Source organism: Aulonocara sp. 'chitande type north' Nkhata Bay, linkage group LG5 (genome assembly GCF_057382095.1).
Source record: "Aulonocara sp. 'chitande type north' Nkhata Bay isolate Kocher_YH1m ecotype deep benthic linkage group LG5, A_spYH_male_GT1.1, whole genome shotgun sequence".
In the NCBI taxonomy this organism is placed as follows: Eukaryota; Metazoa; Chordata; class Actinopteri; order Cichliformes; family Cichlidae; genus Aulonocara; species Aulonocara sp. 'chitande type north' Nkhata Bay.
This window is the reverse complement of record NC_141348.1, coordinates 23,423,012-23,441,885: the sequence shown is the minus strand read 5'-3', so window position 1 is coordinate 23,441,885 and position 18,874 is coordinate 23,423,012. Positions and strand designations below refer to the sequence as shown.

The following is an 18,874-nucleotide window of genomic DNA, read 5'->3' as shown; positions in this document are numbered from 1 at the left end:
AGCGAATGGATGGATGGATCTCCAAATTCGACTTTCTGACTCAAACCTTGGTTGTTGATGTTTTAGTGGCAGAAACAAGCATCCATAGGGTCTCAATATATTCGCTATATAAACACATATATGCATTTCTGATAAAAATAATAATAATAATAATAATAAGTTACGGGAAAATGTGTCTAATATTTCCTGTCCAAATAAAAAGATTTATTAACAAATAGAAAAAAAAATATTTTGTCGACTGATACTGATTCTTGTTTTGGTTTGTTTATGAATCAAATTTAATCAAAGGATAATGGGTTGTTGATCAGATCCAAAACGCTTTTAAGTGAAAAGCCTTCAAAATTTTAATTTGATTTATATAAAGATTATATTGCTTTAGATCGCCTCCAGTCCAGCTCCTGAAAGTCAATTTGTTTAAAACCTTTTCTATTACGTGCACTTCAAAATCACACAAAAGGAGCACAGACTTGGGAGTTTATGTTTTTTTTTAATCATATGGGAAATATGGAGACAGTAAAAAAAAAAAATACATCCTTTGCAAACCAATATACATGTTAACAACAATATACATAAATATTATATACAGCGTTTAAGTGGCTCACCAATTAGTCATTTCACTACTCTTTTTGTACACATGGCTGCACTCATTGCACCTCCATCCACAAAACAGAACTTTTCTGTACAGCTGAAAACAGCTGGAGCATTAAAGTTTGATCATTACATGGCACTGTTCAGTCAACTTTACAACCACAAGTTCTTCTTAGTCAAAGGCAAGAAGTTGGATGTTTGAAATTATAACATTCATATTTAAGCCACAATGCTAAGATTGATGGATTTTTCTTGGTCTCAAATCTCTAAACATGCAGTCACCTCATTCACAAATACGACCTATATCTGAAGCATGAAGTAAAATTAGTTCCTGTAGCCTTTTTCCTCCATTTCATATTTTCTATCCCCAGTGGAGATGATTTTCAACATGAAAGGGAAACATGATGGCAGCAGATGGTAGCAATGACGTCAAGTGGAATGTAAGGATTTTTCAGACTCCCACTCCCACAGTATATTATTACTCACACAGGTCTTCATAACCTATACAAATAATAAGCATGCACATAAATGAAACATCCACATATATATATATACAGTACACGGGCCGTTTGTTGTTTGATCGTACCCAAGAATAGTTTGTGCTTAAAATAAGGTGAAACAAATACTGATTGTGAAACAGCTTGCTCATCTGCAAGCAGGCAAACTGTTCCATAAACATGAGGAGAGTAACATGAGTCTGACATGGATGACATCATTTTTCTAAAAGATGCTCCATCTTGGGGTTCATGAATGAAAACCCAGCAAATGCCGACTGGTCCATGGAATCTATGAAGTTCTTATCACTGTAGGAAAGACGAGCCTTCTCGCTGAGGAACTCCCGGTCAAAGTTGCTGCAGTCATTCGGTGCTTTCTGGAAGTTTCCACAAACAAATCTCAGCAAAATGTAATCATAGCACAAGAGCTACAATTTTTAAATCCTCAGTGACGTGTGTGACGTACCACTTTGGGTTTGAAGGGGGGCTCAACCTCTCTCATTTCCAACGCCTGCCAGTTAATGCTCTTGAAAAAGGGGTGTAACCGGATATTACCCACAATTCCTATCCTGCGAGTTGGGTCTCTCTCAAACAACTGCAGGGAAGGAAGGTCAGAAAGGTTGCATAAGGAATATATGTGATCATGTGTCAAACACAAAGGATTTTCAGTTAAATGGACTGCTTATGTTCTCAGACCGTACCAGCCAGGGACTGAACTTGGTGCTTAATGTTCCCTCCACTCAAGTGCATCAACAAGCTAATTTTTTTACCGTCATTTCCTACTCCACAGACAATCTAAGTTATTCAGGTCAGGACTCTGCAAGGTCTTACAACTGGCAGAGTAACTGCAGGTGGAGTAGACCATATTAACAATGGATATGTTGCACTAAGTGTGACAATTAGAACTTGTCCAAATACTTTTTGTTAATATTTGGAGGGCTTTTGGATGCTCCCTCAAAAGAAAGGCTGATTTCATTTCACTAAACCTCAAGCAAAGCTTTAGCTCAGGCAGGCCCACAAAGGCAAGTCTTGGAACAATCCCAGCAGACTAGCTGATCCCAGTATTAGCCCACACCAGCAGAGGACTAAGCTCAGTTACCCTAAAACCCTTTCAAATGGTTATTTCATATAGGATATGAAATGTAAGCAGCTTTTTCTTGCCCACTGTTTCTGTGCATCTGCAAGCTGCTTCTTTTCATGTTTCTGACTTGTTCAATGTCCAGTCTGTTGCCAGTGACACAAATACTAGTTTACCTAATACTTTGTGAAATAAACACATGAAACTCACTTGGATGAGTGATAAAACATTGCTCCCACTGAAAACGCTACGTCCAGATGAACAGAGTCAACTTTTTGGGACTCATGGACATTTCGTGTCTGAACGCTTTTTGGGGTTATTATATTTAGTATTAAAGATATGATACAAACCCGCTCAAGCAGATCTTTCGACTCCTTGCTAATCCATCGGGGATAATGGGGAGTATCCATGCGAATGGACTCAAACAGCTCATCCTCATCATCTCCATGAAAAGGTGACTGACCAATCAGCATCTCATACAGCAACACCCCAAATGACCACCAGTCAACTGAGAATGAGTATTTCTGTCCCAGCAGAATCTAAAGTTAAACAAAAAATTATAAATAACAATTAAACCAGACAGACGTTTAAAAGTTTTGTTTTTAAATGCAGATTTGATTATTTCAGCACAAGAGAGAATTTTGGAAGAAGACTGCACCTCTGGAGCGATGTAATCTGGAGTGCCGCAAAAAGTTGTGGCGCGATTGTCACCAAATACATTCTCCTTGCACATGCCAAAGTCAGCAATCTTTATATGCCCATCGCAGTCCAGCATCACATTGTCTAACTTAAGATCCCTGAAAATGAATAAAAAGTAGAACCAAGTTACGATATAAACATGAGTTATTGTGATGATAACGTTTTAGAAAACTATTTTGTGTTTGTTAGAACAGAATTTACCACACAAATAACAACTTACAATAAAAGGTTAAATAAAATTTTAAGGGGATTAATGTTTGATTACAGATGCATTTGCACTTTGAACTGTGAGATTTTTTACACACTACTATTCGCTACACAAAGCAGCAGTTTTGTAAAATGCAGTAATTATATGAGTTTCTTTGAGGATATTGAATTTTTACTATACTTATAGGTGATTTCACTATAATTAAAAAAAACAAAATTATGCAGAGATATGAAAGGTCTTTGAGATATGCAGTCCAATTGAGTGGTCTACTGTTTCTATGTTCATTTACTAGACATTTTGTAACAGTTATCTTAGTTTTGTGTTGTCCTGAAATGTCAGGAGTCTGGTTTTCTCAGTGTAACAAATAAACACATTTACATTTTCCTCTTCCCAAAATCTTTTAAAAAAATTTTAAATCACATTTTTGTACTGCATCCAAGTCCACAGTTTTCATAACAGCCCTTGCTCAATGCATGCCACACAATAATAATTAAACTTTCAGGGGGAAAAAGTGTCAAAAATGCGTGGGATTACCTAACTAAACAAGATTGGAGACTTTGCAAATTCATTTTCTCATTACACTTGCAACTGAAATCATTGGCGCATTAAAAAACAACAACAAAATAATGTAAAGAAAACAGATTTTTAAGTGTATTTTATATTCATGTGAAATTCCTATTCTGTGCTCTGACCTGTAGATGATGCCTTTGGAATGTAAAAACTGAAGACCACAAATGATCTCGGCAGAGTAGAACCTGGTAAGACAAAGGAGTCAGAGACAGAAATATCAGACACTCATCTCTGATGGAAAGCTACAGGCCTGTGCGGAGCTATCTCAGTACATAGCTGGAGGCTTAACACTGGTGTAACTGCAGACTCATTTCAGTGTACACCTGAATTATTGAAGAGGACATTTGTATGGAGTAGGAGACAGGTGAATAACACTCTCATAATGTGAAACCCAAGAGCTGCTGCGAGCCGAATGATTAGCCTATCGCTGACCTGCTTCTCTTGTCATCTGTGTCGAGTGAAACAACCAGGTCCGGAGAGCACACAAAGCCATCTCTCCAGCCCAGTTCCTGCACAGTGACACTAAATGACCTGCTGAACAGGACTGAATAGACTGTCAATATCTCTCACTTAACATCATTAGAAATGCAGTCCTCATAGAATAGGAGTCAGACAGTACAGGCATATGTACAAGAACGTCTCAACCTGGATCACGAAGAACAAAACAAAAACACACAGTTGTAAGAGGACACCTCGATATGCATGCAAGCTGAAGGAAAGTTGAAATGGTGCATGAAACTAGTCTTTGTCAGGTTAGCAGCAGCCTTTGTGGTGGCAACGAGCTTAACTGAGACTCTGCAGTTCAGTCACTGCCAAAGGAAAAATGTTGCATAACCAGATCCAGCACATGCCTTATATTCTGTGACAGCCTGTGCAGCAATATACAACACGACAGTTTAGACACATTAATCTTGTGTGTCATCAAGTTTACAGAAACTATTCTATTATAAATAAGTCACCAGAAGATTATGTATATTGCAGGTACTAGACGACTTCCTGACTGGCATGGCGGTGGAAGTGCAGGTTGATGGAAGAATACTGCTTTGTCTTTTTCACAACAATAATGAGCATTCCTACAGAAATAAGAGGAAATGCCACTGGAGGAACAGATAGATAAGAAAATGAAAGGAGGGGATCAAAGCCATATCTCACCTCTAACAGTGCAGGAAATTATGTTAATGGCATGAGATTGACAAGGAAATGAGCCTAATGAGTGTGCAGTTACGTTTTACAGAGACATAGCAACAAGGTATATTTCAGATCCCTTGATTACCATCAACCGCTTTCAGACAGTTCGGGTGAACAGGAATAAATCCAAGCGTAATAAATAAAGATGTGGATGATTTGCCACTTTTATTAACAACAGATGGTGCCACCCTTGTCACATTACTGTGAAGGAACGCTTCTGCAGCCCACATATTTAACATGGGGCTACTTCCACACTATATACCCACAGACTTTTCACATGCCAGATTGGCTGTTGTTTACATCACGCTCTCCAGCAAACTGGCAACTCCGTGTGACATCATCCACACTTGCATTGAGACTACGGACTATGCATCCCAGTGATTTCTTGTAGTCCTGTGTTGTGTTAGGCTTGTGGGATTTTACAACTCGCCAGTATTAGAGCTGTTACAAAATAATTTCCCTGCAGAGAATATTAAAGTCCTTATTTTAATCCATCCATCCTCATTTGTTTAACACTTTAAATGTGTATAAATGCATCATCTACAAGCATCCTATTTTTTTTTTTTTAAGTTTAAACAACCAACCTGCTCCACCATGACTATAACAGGCAATGTTATAGTCATGGTGGAGCTATGCTGTTTGTCAGCAAGATAGGCAAAACTACCAAAGTTAACTTACATAAAGTACACTGCATAAAAAAGCAACAGCTCATAGCATGAGCTTGCTGCTCTTACTGATATTACCATTCAGTCTTCAAAAACAATGCATGGTTAACACCACAGACTGTAAGCATACATTTAAATTAAAGCAAATTTGTTTAATTAATTTACTGCTTTGCTGGAATTGACTTAAATTCGGTCTTATGAACCACAGAATTTCTGCTGTCTTGTTGAGGCATGTTTGTTTTAAGCATTAACATAAAAAAAGATGCAAACACGTAAAGGAATGAATAGTAGGGAAATAAAATAGCCCACTCTCTCTCTCACTCACTGAGGATAAATTACCCAGAGTGAATACAGTCACTGAGTGAGGAGAATTCTAGAGGATGCCAACAAAGGATCAGGTGTCAGTGTTTGCAAAGTACAAAATTACTCCTGTCATCTCAAAGGTACTGGACACAGCCGCTGATTTAACTACAGGAGATGTAAGATCAGTGACTAAGCACAACAGTTAGAAAGCAGAACATGAAGCATTTCAGTGGTTCATAAGAAAAAAATGCATTCAGTCTTAAAACCCGGCTGTACACTCTTTGTATTTTTCTGCTACATACAGCCAAATTCTGTCAAAACTCTTCAGCCAAAACATTACTTTTCAAAAGATTTCTGCACTCAGTGAATTAAATTTATAACTGACTAAAAAGCAAGAATTTCATCGGTTCTAAACACCACATAACATGATTATTACTCTCATATTAATCTCTCTGAATCCTTAGCACTTGCTAAGAAATGTCAGCAGGTTTGTAAAAGTGTAATTTAATTTAAAAAAGTAAAAGTTTAGTTGGCAGTCAAGGTGCCGCCAGATTTTGGATTCATAATGCTTTATTTCACCAGCTTGCGATTGTTTTTCTCTGGAGAGATTCCCATAGTGTGATGAGAAGTGGGTGTAGTAACTGATATCTCCCCATACACAAACATTAAGAGCTGTTCACTCCTTACAAGGCCTGTCTTCTAAAGAACAGGAGCTAATAGATGCCAGCATTGCCCCAGTCCTTCAGACTTTATACATCATATAAAAGAAAACAAGATGCAGGCTAAAAAAGTGACAAAGAGACAATAAACATATGCTCATCTTTACAAGTATCTTCTGTAAATGTGAGTCTCTGGGCAGCTAGACAAGCATGTGAACACTGAGTAAGGATGGCAGGGATTGTGTTTCCACTGAGTAACGTACAGTATGTCATGATGGCTGTGTGACAGGTGGAACTCACGTGGCTCTGTAGAGCTCAAAGCGCCCTTTTTCCTGAATGTGAAACATCAAGTCACCTCCATTCAGATACTCCATCACAAAGAACAGATGCTCCTAGAGAAACATTTCATTTTTTACTATTAAAGGCACAACGATGTAATGTAATGTAACTACTGATGCAGAATAAAATACAGTCATTAATGACATGGAGGGGAAGTACCTTGGTCTGAAAGGTGGAGTAAAGGTGTGTGAGGAAGGGGTTTTCCCAGGCTAAAGCCAAGACTCTTTTCTCTACCATCGTGCACTCCACATCATCATCCATAAGCACTACATCTTTCTTCAGAGCTTTCACAGCAAAATACTCTCCACGCCCTTTCAGCTCTGCCAGCAGGACCTACAAAGAGAAGAGAAGAGAAGAGAAGAGAAGAGAAGAGAAGAGAAGAGAAGAGAAGAGAAGAGAAGAGAAGAGAAGAGAAGAGAAGAGAAGAGAAGAGAAGAGAAGTATTAGTATTTTAATTCGCTGGTTGATGAAACACCCACAGTCCATGTAATAAGTTCTATAAGAGAACTACAGCCTCCATTGTAATGATGACAGCTGATATGGGTTGACTTGAGTGTTGTTGGTTCACTTATTTATATTCTCTCTTTTTCTCTCTAGTTTTTAAGATGGCAGTCTCACAGTTCGTTTCACACTGACGTCATTGCTCCGTACCTTTCCAAAACTGCCTTTTCCTAAGACTTTGTGGAAGATGAAGTTGTCCATGTTGATCTTGGTTAAGTGGGTAAGACGAGACGGTACCCGTGGGATGGAACCTTCCCAAAGTTTGCCGTATGTCGACCCATCTAATGGACAAATACATTACCACACACAGAAATGACATATTTACACAATTATCTCAAACCTTTGCATATTTTCTGCAGTTTTTATTTGCATAGCATTTGCTATCAGTACAGAACTTTAACTTTCTGCTTGAATGTTTGGAGGAAAAAGCACCAACAAATAAAGCCTCACTCACCATTGATCTCAAGTCCAGCAAGTTTATTCACTTCGTCATAGATTCCAATATCCGGGAGATTAGGCAGATTTGGATCTGAACGGCGAGTGGATGATTTCTGATGGAAAAAAGGAAGAAAAATAAACACATAAACAAAAAATAAACATGAAGAACTCAAACAACTGTTTCCTAACAATGGTCGACTAACAGCCGTGGTACATTTGAGTCAAAAACTTGTTTGATTCTTCTCTCTTTAACTGTCTTCAAAACTAAATAGATTTTGGGTTGAACGACAGGCCTGTAAAGACAGAACAGAATGAGTCAGGCGTTTAGCACAGAAGGGCAGGAAAATTAGGTCAACACACACCAGTAACTTTGAGTTTCACATTCAAGTGAAACAAATAAGATACTTTTTTGCTAGTTAGTTATTATTAATCAGCTTGTTATCTTTCCACTTCAGGTAAGAAGCCTGAAGTGGAAAGTTTGGGTAAACAAAGAAAGTTGATAACTGTTATCATGACACCCATTATCTCTATAACCAGTTTTAGGTTTTGTTGAGCCAACAAACACAAGCATCTCGGGGTACTGGCAACATTGCAAGCTAAGTGCCTAGATTTGATTTCAGATCTATTTGAATCTTCTCTATCCTTTCAAAACAAACATTTACACATTATGATAAATAATGTAAATACTTCAAGAATTTAAATGCTATTTCATTTCTTAAATGATGATAAAATATAGAGATGTAGTTATAAGGCTTAAGTATTCATTTTATTCAGAAAGTTTATAAAGTTATAAAGAAATTTGCTGCTAATATGTTTACTAATATTTCTGGAAAACATCCAAATAAGTGCCACTACATAGAAAACAGAACAGCAACAACCAGTTTTTAAATTATCTTTTTTATATAAAATTTAATAAAGTGCTTATCTATATTTGTTATTCATTATCATTCGGAGTCACAAAATCTCCAAGAGCAAAGTCGCGTTAGTAGAATGACACATGAGTCACACTTCTTTCTCATTGTAATGTCATCCATCTTGATGTGGACTTGAATACCAAAAGATACAATCCACTGAATGACTCACTGAACTCACCTGACTGACTTGTGTGAGGGCTTCGGCTAGTAGTTTCTGATTGATACCACAAAGGTTGGCTACTTTGTCCTGACACTTGTGATGGACATTCATGGCGCAGTCTGCAAAGAGAAAAAACAAGTCTGCACTGAAAAATTTTTTCTTGGCCCCCATAAATATGAAGCAATAATTTTGAGTAAAATAAAAATGAAATCTATAAAACTGAAGGGTTATTTTTTAAAATAATCATTAAGGAAAATATGCTTAGGATAAACTAAATGTATTTCAATACGGTAAATTTAATTTGACCAAATCCATTAAATTTAATGTTTTACATGTTTTATATGTAAAAAATACACAGAAAATTTACTTTTAATTAAGTTGCTTAAAGTCAACATTTTAGGCGTAAATATTTTTTTAGTCTGTAGAGTACAGAAGCACACGCTCCTGTAACCATCCAGTCAATCATGTCTCTGCTGTACCTTCACACTTCAGGCCTTGCTTGACCAGACCCCACAGAAGGCTTCCACAGTGGTCACAGAAGGTGGGACTCATGTAGTTGTTGATCTTGAAACGATGCGGCATGTCGATTTTAAATCGCTCCTTCTGGAACTTTGGGCACGGAGAAGATTCATCATTGCTATGTATGACCAAAGGACTCACGCTCACAGGCCTGTAACATCTAGCTTTCCTGCGCACCTTCCTCATCCTTTTTTTCCCCCTTGTCTTCTTCTTCCCTCTCTAACTTCAATGTGTCAAAAGTCACTACAGCACTGTGTAAAAAAAATTCTCAGAGATTACAACTTGTGGGCCAGATCTGTCCCTGCTAGTTGAATTTAAAGTATTTCCCTAAGACCACACCCCATCTGTTAGTCCCACAATGTGTGGGGGTGCAGTGCTCATTCCTGTCACTGCTATCTAGGTTAGCTGGACTTTGATTATCCCCTAATATTGATGGACATTGAAAAATGCTTCACTGGAAGTGGAAACTAACAGGTATGTGCCTTTGTGTTAAACCCTGACCGAACTATACACTTTAATTTGATAAACGAATCATTGTTGATTTGCTAAGGAGGAATACATCAAAATCGTAAATCACAGAGGAAAAAAAGCCCACACTAAACTGACTATTACGCACTAATTGGGACACATATGACGAACACTAACAGTACATGGTGTACAGAAGAAATGTGTGTTACACACCACAGTATCCCGACTGTTGGCAGCAGTACCAGTACATCTGCCGATGATTTTGTCTATACATTTCTTGTGGATGGCTGCATTACATTCTGAGAAAAAGAAACGATATAGCAGATTAATACTTTAGTTTTTAAGCTGTACACACACATGCTTTCATAAACATGAAGCAGTGATTTTGAATAAAATTCAGTGAAAATATGTCAAATCAAATTTATCTATATAATTAATCTTGCAGGAAAATGGTAGTCCACTACATTTCTTTTGACCAGACTCCTTTAAATCTATCATTTTAACTTGTAAAAAAAATTACATGGAAATATTTCAGCAATCAGCATATTTTTGAGTGCATAACGGTAAAAGAAATGAATATGTACATTTCACAGTTTGCTTTTATGGTTAAGTAGACATTTTTTATGTTTAACATCTCAGCCATTCTCACTCCCGAGATGTGATATACTCACGATATGTTAGGTCCCGAGGCATTCCTGAGGAACGCGAAAGCATAAGAACGTGTATTATGCTACGCGCCTGGTTATAGATGAATTCCAGTAGAATGCCGGTAATACACATTCCAGCCATGTATTCCAGCCCTAACCATAAACTTATCCCGAACCTTAACCAGCACTTTGATGACATTAGATAGTGTTTTCTAAAGCAACTTAAGTAAAATGAACGTACATGTGTAGATTCATTTCAAACGGTTCTCATGTTTTCTCATGTTTCCTCATTTTTCCGATCTCATAATATAGGGACGTGTTGGGTGCCGGAAGCGTAATATACAGACGATTTGTCACCTAGCGTAAAATGTAATGCTTTGGGAGTGAGAACGTGTTGAACATCTATGTTGCTGTTTTAGCTATAACACAATGTATTGAGATTTTTTTAATGAAGTACACTTACGTCTGCATTTATAGCCTTGCTTGTTGAGTCCCCTGTGTGAGACAAAGACAGGCTTTGTGAATGATTTCCCAGTTTATCACTCAAAAGCAATAAGGAACAGGTACTGCATTGCATACACTTTATAACTTGTAAATTCTATCTTAACTGTGTGGTAACGATGGTGATTAAGTCTCATTAAGGTTAAAACACTTCATAGGAACAGGCCCTGATTTGCTACTCTACCTAAGAATATTAAAGTGCATAACACAAGTAACATAACCTCCCAAAAGCACAAGTCTCCTACCTTTAGGGTAATCTTAGAGCTACACTAACAATCCCTCTTCCATCAAGTAGAGTGAGTAAGTACAGATGTGTGAGGAAGGGGTTAGTGGTAGTACTTTATTTCTGAACTTCATTTAACTAACGTGGCAACAGCAATCATTGAGAAAGCTAATGGTAACAAGGATGTGTGGAGCTCAGTAAGATGGAAAAGTACCAGCGGGTGGTCAATAATGGGCTTAAACGAGATGTTGGGGTGTATATTTATCATTTCCTAATCTGAAATAAGATAAAGTGAAGTCAGATAAGATAGGATGCCTCCTATATTTAGACTTTACTTCTGTAGAATCAATTTGGGAAAATAATGTTAGGCTTATCTAATATTAGGCCTAAAATAGTACATTTCTGTAATGTGGCTCCAAATGAAGTATGTAGTTTTGTGTATCTTTTTGCACAAAATTTCCAATTTCATCAAAATGTGCTTCATATCAGATAACTGGACAACTAAAGTCTTCAAAGGAAAACATGAGCATTCTATGTATAACATCAAGAAAATGGGTCATCAAAGTCTTGGGTCATGGTCTGGCAAACAAAAATAGTTATTGAGAGTTTCTGCCAAACTATGTCAGGGGATTGTCCTCACTTCTTTTTTAATTAGAGAGCTCATATTTCCAGGAACTGTTCACATTAAAAGTGTCACATACAAAACAGTGATCTAGAAAAATAATTACAGTCTTAATCAGAAATAAGTCTGCTAATACTACATATCCACAAGTTCCTGAACACTAGATTCTCAATATCCTGTTTCCTAATTTGATGAAAGTTTTAGACGGGCACTGACCAGACAAATTCTCTGCACACAGAGCAGAAAGTGGGCTGTCTGAAGAAAGTTGCAATGAACTCATGGTTCTTGATGAAGTGTATTTTGGCCTGCTTTATGGCCCCGCGTCTACGGTTCAGAGTAGGAGCTTCCTCCTTCACAGGCTGCTTGCTCTCTTCCAAATAAAGAGAGAAAAACAAGTCAGTCATATACAACACTGTGACAGAAAAAGAGAGGTCATATTACAGATTTGTTACAGACTGATAGCCTTATGATTGCAGTAGGGAATCACACGTTAAAGTGTGTGTAAGGACTACATTAAATTAGCAGCTGAAAACCAAGTTAGATGACTGGTGTGGGTGAGGGGGATACCCCTCTAACTGTCTTTGAAGAGGCTGCAAAACATACTTAAATAAAAGGAAGTGCATAGAAGAGAAAATAAAAATAAATAATATAAAAATATAATGTAATTTAATCTCACCTGCATCTGCATCCTCCAGAAAATACTGCACTGCCATCATTACTTTTCCTGAAGGATGGAGATCCACCTGAACACAAAATATAAGTACAGTTAAACAGGATCCTGACATTTGCTCTTAAAGACAAAGGACAGTGTGTAATGACTTACCCAGAATTCAGCACGCCCGTTGGCTTTCTTGCAGCGCTCAGCAAGGACAGACACACCGACAGACACTTCAGCCAGCGGCTCCTCCGCTGTCTTCATCAGCAGTACCTCGAGCACACGACCTTCATAGATGTGTGCATCAAAAGTGGACTTCCAGGCTGGGTACATGGTGGGTTTACGCTGAACCAGGGTCTTCCCTCTTTCTGAGAAGCAGATGGGCAGATAGAGGAAGTAGAAAAAATATTTTTGGCATGTTTTCAATTTAAACAAAATAAGATAACATAATTTGTGTTTGTTGTTTGAGCAGAAGTAGAGACTTCTGCAAAAGACAAAAAAATGATCTCACCAGTTGTCAAGGCTTCCTTCATCTTGATAGCACAGAAGGGTGGGTCAGTCAGAGGAGGCAGGATACCCAGGTCGTACGAGTTAAAGGCAATCCTCAAGAAAGGAGCCATGGTGAAAGTACCAGGATCGCCTGTTCTCAGACAAGAACAACCACAAATTTATTACTGTTAAAGTGCATCATCGCATTGTCTCAAAATATTGCAAAATGTCAAGCAATAGTGCTAAGTTCTATCTGAGCATTTTGACCCCAAACAAAAAAAAGACAGAAGATAAGATAAGCGGTCTTTTTACTGGTATTTGAGAATTTCCTGTCACTAAGCGAGACACCTGCAATGAGCAAAATTTGCCTCTGGCTGCAGCACAAATTTGTATTTTGCTTTCTCTCACTGCAAGATTTACTCTGACTCAATTTTTTATGGTGGACTGGCTATTAATCCAAATGACTGCTTGTTGGAAGCAAGTTACGCACACATTTAGTACATGACCTGAATTTTATGTCATGTATATATTTTCCATATTTTTCCTAACTGAAGAGAAAAAAATCATTCACTTTTTTACCTACAGAGGAAATACCTGAATAACTGGATTTCTTTTGCATTAGAAGTGAAATTCCAGTGGTGACACATAATGAGCGATCAATGTCCCCCTTTGTGCTGGGTGCTTGTTACCTCACGCATGATTTGCTGCTTGCATAACTCCACAAGTGTTGCAGACAGTGCCACAACTTTTCTCTATAACAACCCAAACACCACTAGTTTCAGTATGTGCAATACATTAGGTAACCCCTGTTAACTGTTACACCCATGGAGTCTTTAATTATTATTTTCTTATTGCCACTGATACACATTTAAAATGTGAGCACAAAGTCACATTTGTTTGGTTCCTTATCACTATGCGTGCAGTTTCTGACAGGTTGCAGCTGCAACACCAGAGGTGTTTCCTAGCACTACAAAGTCAGAGCTAGTCTCAACATGTCACTGATCCAAATGCATGCTGTGCTCCAAAGAAAGCCTAGCTGCTATCACAAGCCTGAAACTGTAACCACCTACACTCAGACTCAGAAAAGTAAGACGGAATAAAAGATGCAGGCAAGTAAAAAAGCATGCAACCAGTTTCACTCACGTACTGCAGCTGGGAGCTGTGATGCCAGGGCTTTTGGGAGTTAATCAACAGCAGGCATGCTGTGTGTTTCAGGCCAATAGTGATTGATTTCCCAACCAGCTGTGAGCAGTTTCAAATTGTCCTGTCTAGTTACCTCCCCAGCATACTGTAACTGGTAAACATCCTCTAGAAGCTTGTTATTCAACTTTATGTTGTCTACTTCCTAATGTCTGACCTAACAAACCACACAATTACTGATTTCTGTTATTATTGCTTAATAATTGTATCAAAAACCATTACACGCTGTTCATTCACAAAGGCAATGTGGTAAAATCATTACAAAAAATAAACCCCTGAGCACTGAAACATAATTTGATGGCTGTACTCTCCTCTGAACCTTTGCTTAATTTAAAGTTCAATTAAAATTTTAATTTTCTTCCACACAGAAGAATACTAACATCGCTTTTACTGACTGAAATGGTAACATAATACCTGATTCTGAGAGCCTGACTGTGTTTCATCGTGGTATGGAAAAGAGCCTTTCTTCCTCGACGTAATTACCCCCTCATAAACACTTTTGAACGCCTCATGTGATCGCGCAGAACACCTAAACCATTGCTGAGGTTGACACAGGTCCTATCTAGATTTGAGTCTTGCGCATAATGAAAAACTAAACTCTGACGGTCACATTCACCGAGAATCAGTCAGTGCATCTGATTCTCTCTTTATTCTCTAAAGGATGTGGTCGATTGTCAGTTGGCTGAACGCAGATGTCACCCCACGTCTGACTCAGACAGCAGCTTGCAGCCAGATTGTCTTAATGACAAGTAAATAACTGTTCCTTCTCCCTTTTCTCCCTTTTCTTCTTTTTATCTTTACTCCTCCATCCTTGCTGTCCAGACCTGCTCACATTCCTCCTCATCCCTGGTGATATTCTGTCACTTAACGGATTCCACATAAGCAGAATTACCGACATACTGCATGCAGTTACCGACTGTGTTAAGACAGGGCCGCAGATGCTTGCAGATGTTCCAGTCCAAAGGGGTGGTGGGTATAGATCAGTAGGTCGCGATAATTCACCTGTCAGTACCTTTTGTGACCCCGTAGCGTCAGCAAGTGTGACGGGGTCACGGATTCCTGTGCACTGTTTCACTGAAGCAGCTCCAGTCGCTACTCGGAAAAGTTGTCAGGGGTTATTATTTTAACCAAAACAGCTGTGTAGTGCCAGCTGCCTTGTTGACTTTTCATAGAAATGAAACGTGTCTGGCTAAACTTTCACTGCGCTACAACAGCTAACGCTTTCAGCGAGGAAGAAAAACTGTAACCAGTTAGCCAGGGTTTAGCGTTACTCGCCTCACCCTCACAGTGAGGTTTTCCAAAGGATGAAAGAAGCAGACGAAACGGTACTGTTTTCTGTAACTTTCTGTAAAGTTTAGACGTAAAACCCGTACTCTGCTACTAAAAACCCACTCGACTGAAGCCTGAAAAGGATTGTAATGGCAGACTCACCTTGTCCTGCAAACCAGGCGGTTGTTCTCGACGAAAGTTGCTCTTTTTCTTCCTCTAGTGTTTTTTTTCTCTCTGTGATTCCGTCGATTGAGGAAGTGTGGCGCGCGCTCGCAGCGCAGGGGCTTTCTTTGCAAGCTGTGACGTTTACCTAGTATGCACACAAACACACACACAGACACACACACTCACTCCCCCCCTCTCTCTCTCTTTCAGACACACAGACTCACACAGGGTAGTCTGTGAAGCGGTGGCGGGGCACTGTACACTTAGCTGCCCTCATTGAATTTAGGGCCGTGCCACTTACCATAATACTTTTTTTCTTTTTTTCTCCCCCCTCAGGGGTGGGAGTATTCCCTTAACACACACAAACACAGCACAGATGCAGGCAAATACACACATAGTCTATCACTTTTCAGTCACGCGTGTCACTTGACATGTAAGCCTGTTTGAAGTTAACGGGCGTGTTCGTCACAGCAGACCTGTTGATCATATATGAGGCTATATGAGTTATAAATATGAAAAAGCGACCCAACACATTATAACTGTGCATAAAGATCCGCATTGCTGGTGAGTATGCCCTAGATTACAGTATGTGGGGGAAGAGTCTTTTTTTTTCCACGTGAAGTGTTTGTGTGGCAGGGGGTGGGGTCACGTGGCTGGGACTGTAGGCTGCGGGGGTAGTTTTGAGGTTTGCGCTAGGTTTTGCTGGTGAGGAGGTGGCAGATTTGGCTCCGGTACCAAGAAGGATCTTTTCTTGTTCTAAACAGGCACTCCAGATTATCCACACTCTTTATTTGTTTCATGCCTGTGTTCACCCCCACACACGCACACATAGATCTAAATAATTGTATGTCAGCACAAGTAAGGGGGGGTTAAGCCCAACTTGGTATTCATCGTCATCTGATTAGAGGCAGCTATAGAACATACTGGCTGATTGAGGGCCTAATTCCTCCAGGATGAGTCATAGTTCAATGACTGGGAGCAATAAGTAATTGCTGCTCTGTGTCAAAAGGGAAGGAAAAAAAAACCTGGACAGGAGCAGGCTGGCAGGGCACAGGTGTGCCGGTGTCCCCCTCACTTCTCTGTGGATTTACATAACAAGCAGATTCTGACTCATGGTAGACACAGGAAGTCTGCAGACTAGGTGTGTGCACTAAAGACTTCAATGCTCACCGACTCTTCTGACTCTCACTGAGGCACCCTCAAAGCTCAAGAAACCCTGTTATTCTGTTCTTTTTCCAGCACACACATGCACACATACACACACTGTGATGATCCACCAGTGGGATTCATAGGCTGGAGAACAGGCGGATGTTAAATTGAGCCTGCAGAGATGGAAGAGAGAATGATCATCTACATAGAAACTCCTTATGCATGCAGATGAATGCATATGGCTATGTGGCTCTGTGGGCTAGGAAGCTAAGGAAGAGGCTTCGTCATTTGAAGCTGAGGTTTCTTTCATGGGTTTTAGTGCATACTCAGTTGTGAGTTTATTATTTAAATGTTTATTATGGTCAACTACAGGTGTAAGACTTTTTTTTTTAAATTGTTTTGGCCGTCAGGTTATTCAAAGCTGCTTCTTTTGTTGCTGTAAATAGAGGATACATTTGAATTTTAAATTTAGAAAATATTATTTTCTCTATTTTGTACAATTCAAAAAATCAAATGTAAAAAGGCACATCACAACTGCTGATTTAAGCAGAATAGCATCAGCTATAAAATAGGAAGAAAAAAATTTGGGGGTGCCTGACAGTTGCAGATAAAGACTGTGTGATGAATTAGTTTCATGCATAATGCTAGAGAGACACAGCAGCATCTCCCGATTGCTCTGTGGAAAAGACATTTAGAGCATTTCCATTTACAAGTATTAGGATAAACAGATCGTTTCCCATGTTTAAGGGATAAGTGTGTAACATCAGCTTTCTTGCTTTTGTGGCGGAAACTCCACCACAACTTGACTTTGTGAATTAACACAGTTAATGTTATTAAATCTGTACAAAAACAAAGTGGAAAAGCAGTGCTTCATCGTTTTTATGGAGGCTATATAGAATAAACCAGCGGGTGCTTGAACTCTGTGTTGGTTGCAATTTCCTCCAGCTAATATATTGTCTGTTACAGAGATGTCTGATTCATACAACCCAAAATTCACCATCTGGGTTGGACCAGTGAAACTCTGCTTTCTGTCAGTGTAATGAATTTTACCTACACATCTGCTCCCTGAAATATCTTAATATCAGAAAAATAAGTGAAATTTGACCAGTATGTCTTAGTTTTTCTGCATAATGCAGATATGGTACTGTGGTAAATGAAAGAAATCTGCCAGCACTACTCTTTGGGCTTACATTTTAAAATTACTCATTGCTCAGCCATTTACATAGTAGATAGTGAAAAACAAGAATTTATCTGTCACTGGCAATTAATTGTTTGGAAAACTGTTGCATTATTTATAAAAAATTTAAAAAAAAATACTATTAAAAGCACAAATTCAGTTCAGTGGAGTGTTGGCCCAGTCCTATTTGGGCCACCGAAGCTTATGTTTGATTCCCATGGTCTTCTAAATAAACTCCAAGCAAACTACAACTTGATCAGAATCAGAATCAGATGTTTTTACACCTGAAGTGCAGTGCACAAAAAGAAAAAATAAAGCCTTCACGTCTGGATGAAGGGCATGAGGGTAAAACATTGTGATGTTTGTTGACAAGGTTACCTTTTCACTTCTGCATTTTCAACTAGAAACAAGATTCTTGTTAGTGAGCTCCATAGATTTGAAAGGTATTATTTGTTTGCTTTGAAAATCTATTTGTTCCCCAGTCGTCACACTCTTTAACCTATCAGGCTTTTCTTTATTTTTATTAATTAAAATGGTTCAAATAAAGTGATTCTACGGTCAGAATTTAAAAAAAACTAAAACAAGATCCACTTTAAATGGAAATTCCCGAGTGTGATGTCAGTCTTCTAAATTAACTCTCATTAACACAGCTCTAAAGCCTGGTCACCAAATAACAAGCATTTTTTAAAGTGTTTGGAGTTTGCAAAAGCCTCCTCTGAGATGTCATATCTCAAAGCCTTTTATTGTTGGATGCTGGTCCTGCTGACATATGTTTAATTATCTCTTTCTAAATGTTTATGACACACTGATCACCAGAGAACAGAAGGCACAATGCAGACTACCCGTTTAGGCAGCAGGAATAATGTATGTTCAGTCGGAGGTGCAGAGTGTGCTGAAGGCTGTGTGTTTCTCTCTGGTTTGTCTTTTTGAGGGAAAGCGGGCTATTTAAAGCTTTAGGGGAGGTGGAATAGGTGTAACATTGACTT

The 18,874-nt window shown here is 38.7% G+C and overlaps 1 protein-coding gene across 1 annotated transcript; it reads right to left on the bottom strand.

The window, feature by feature from the left end:
• Positions 1-473: 473 nt before the first annotated feature.
• prkcda (protein kinase C, delta a) lies at positions 474-15,774 on the bottom strand. Its single transcript, XM_086292287.1, has 18 exons — positions 15,560-15,774; positions 12,951-13,079; positions 12,608-12,807; positions 12,461-12,527; positions 12,001-12,154; positions 10,902-10,933; positions 10,005-10,090; positions 9,284-9,413; positions 8,823-8,923; positions 7,747-7,843; positions 7,443-7,573; positions 6,951-7,124; positions 6,753-6,844; positions 3,760-3,822; positions 2,819-2,957; positions 2,511-2,699; positions 1,549-1,677; positions 474-1,459 (listed from the first exon to the last, which is right to left on the bottom strand). Exons 2-18 carry the CDS (start codon positions 13,057-13,059, stop codon positions 1,301-1,303), a joined length of 2,052 nt encoding a protein of 683 aa, XP_086148413.1. The 5' UTR covers positions 13,060-13,079; positions 15,560-15,774; the 3' UTR covers positions 474-1,300.
• Positions 15,775-18,874: the final 3,100 nt, after the last annotated feature.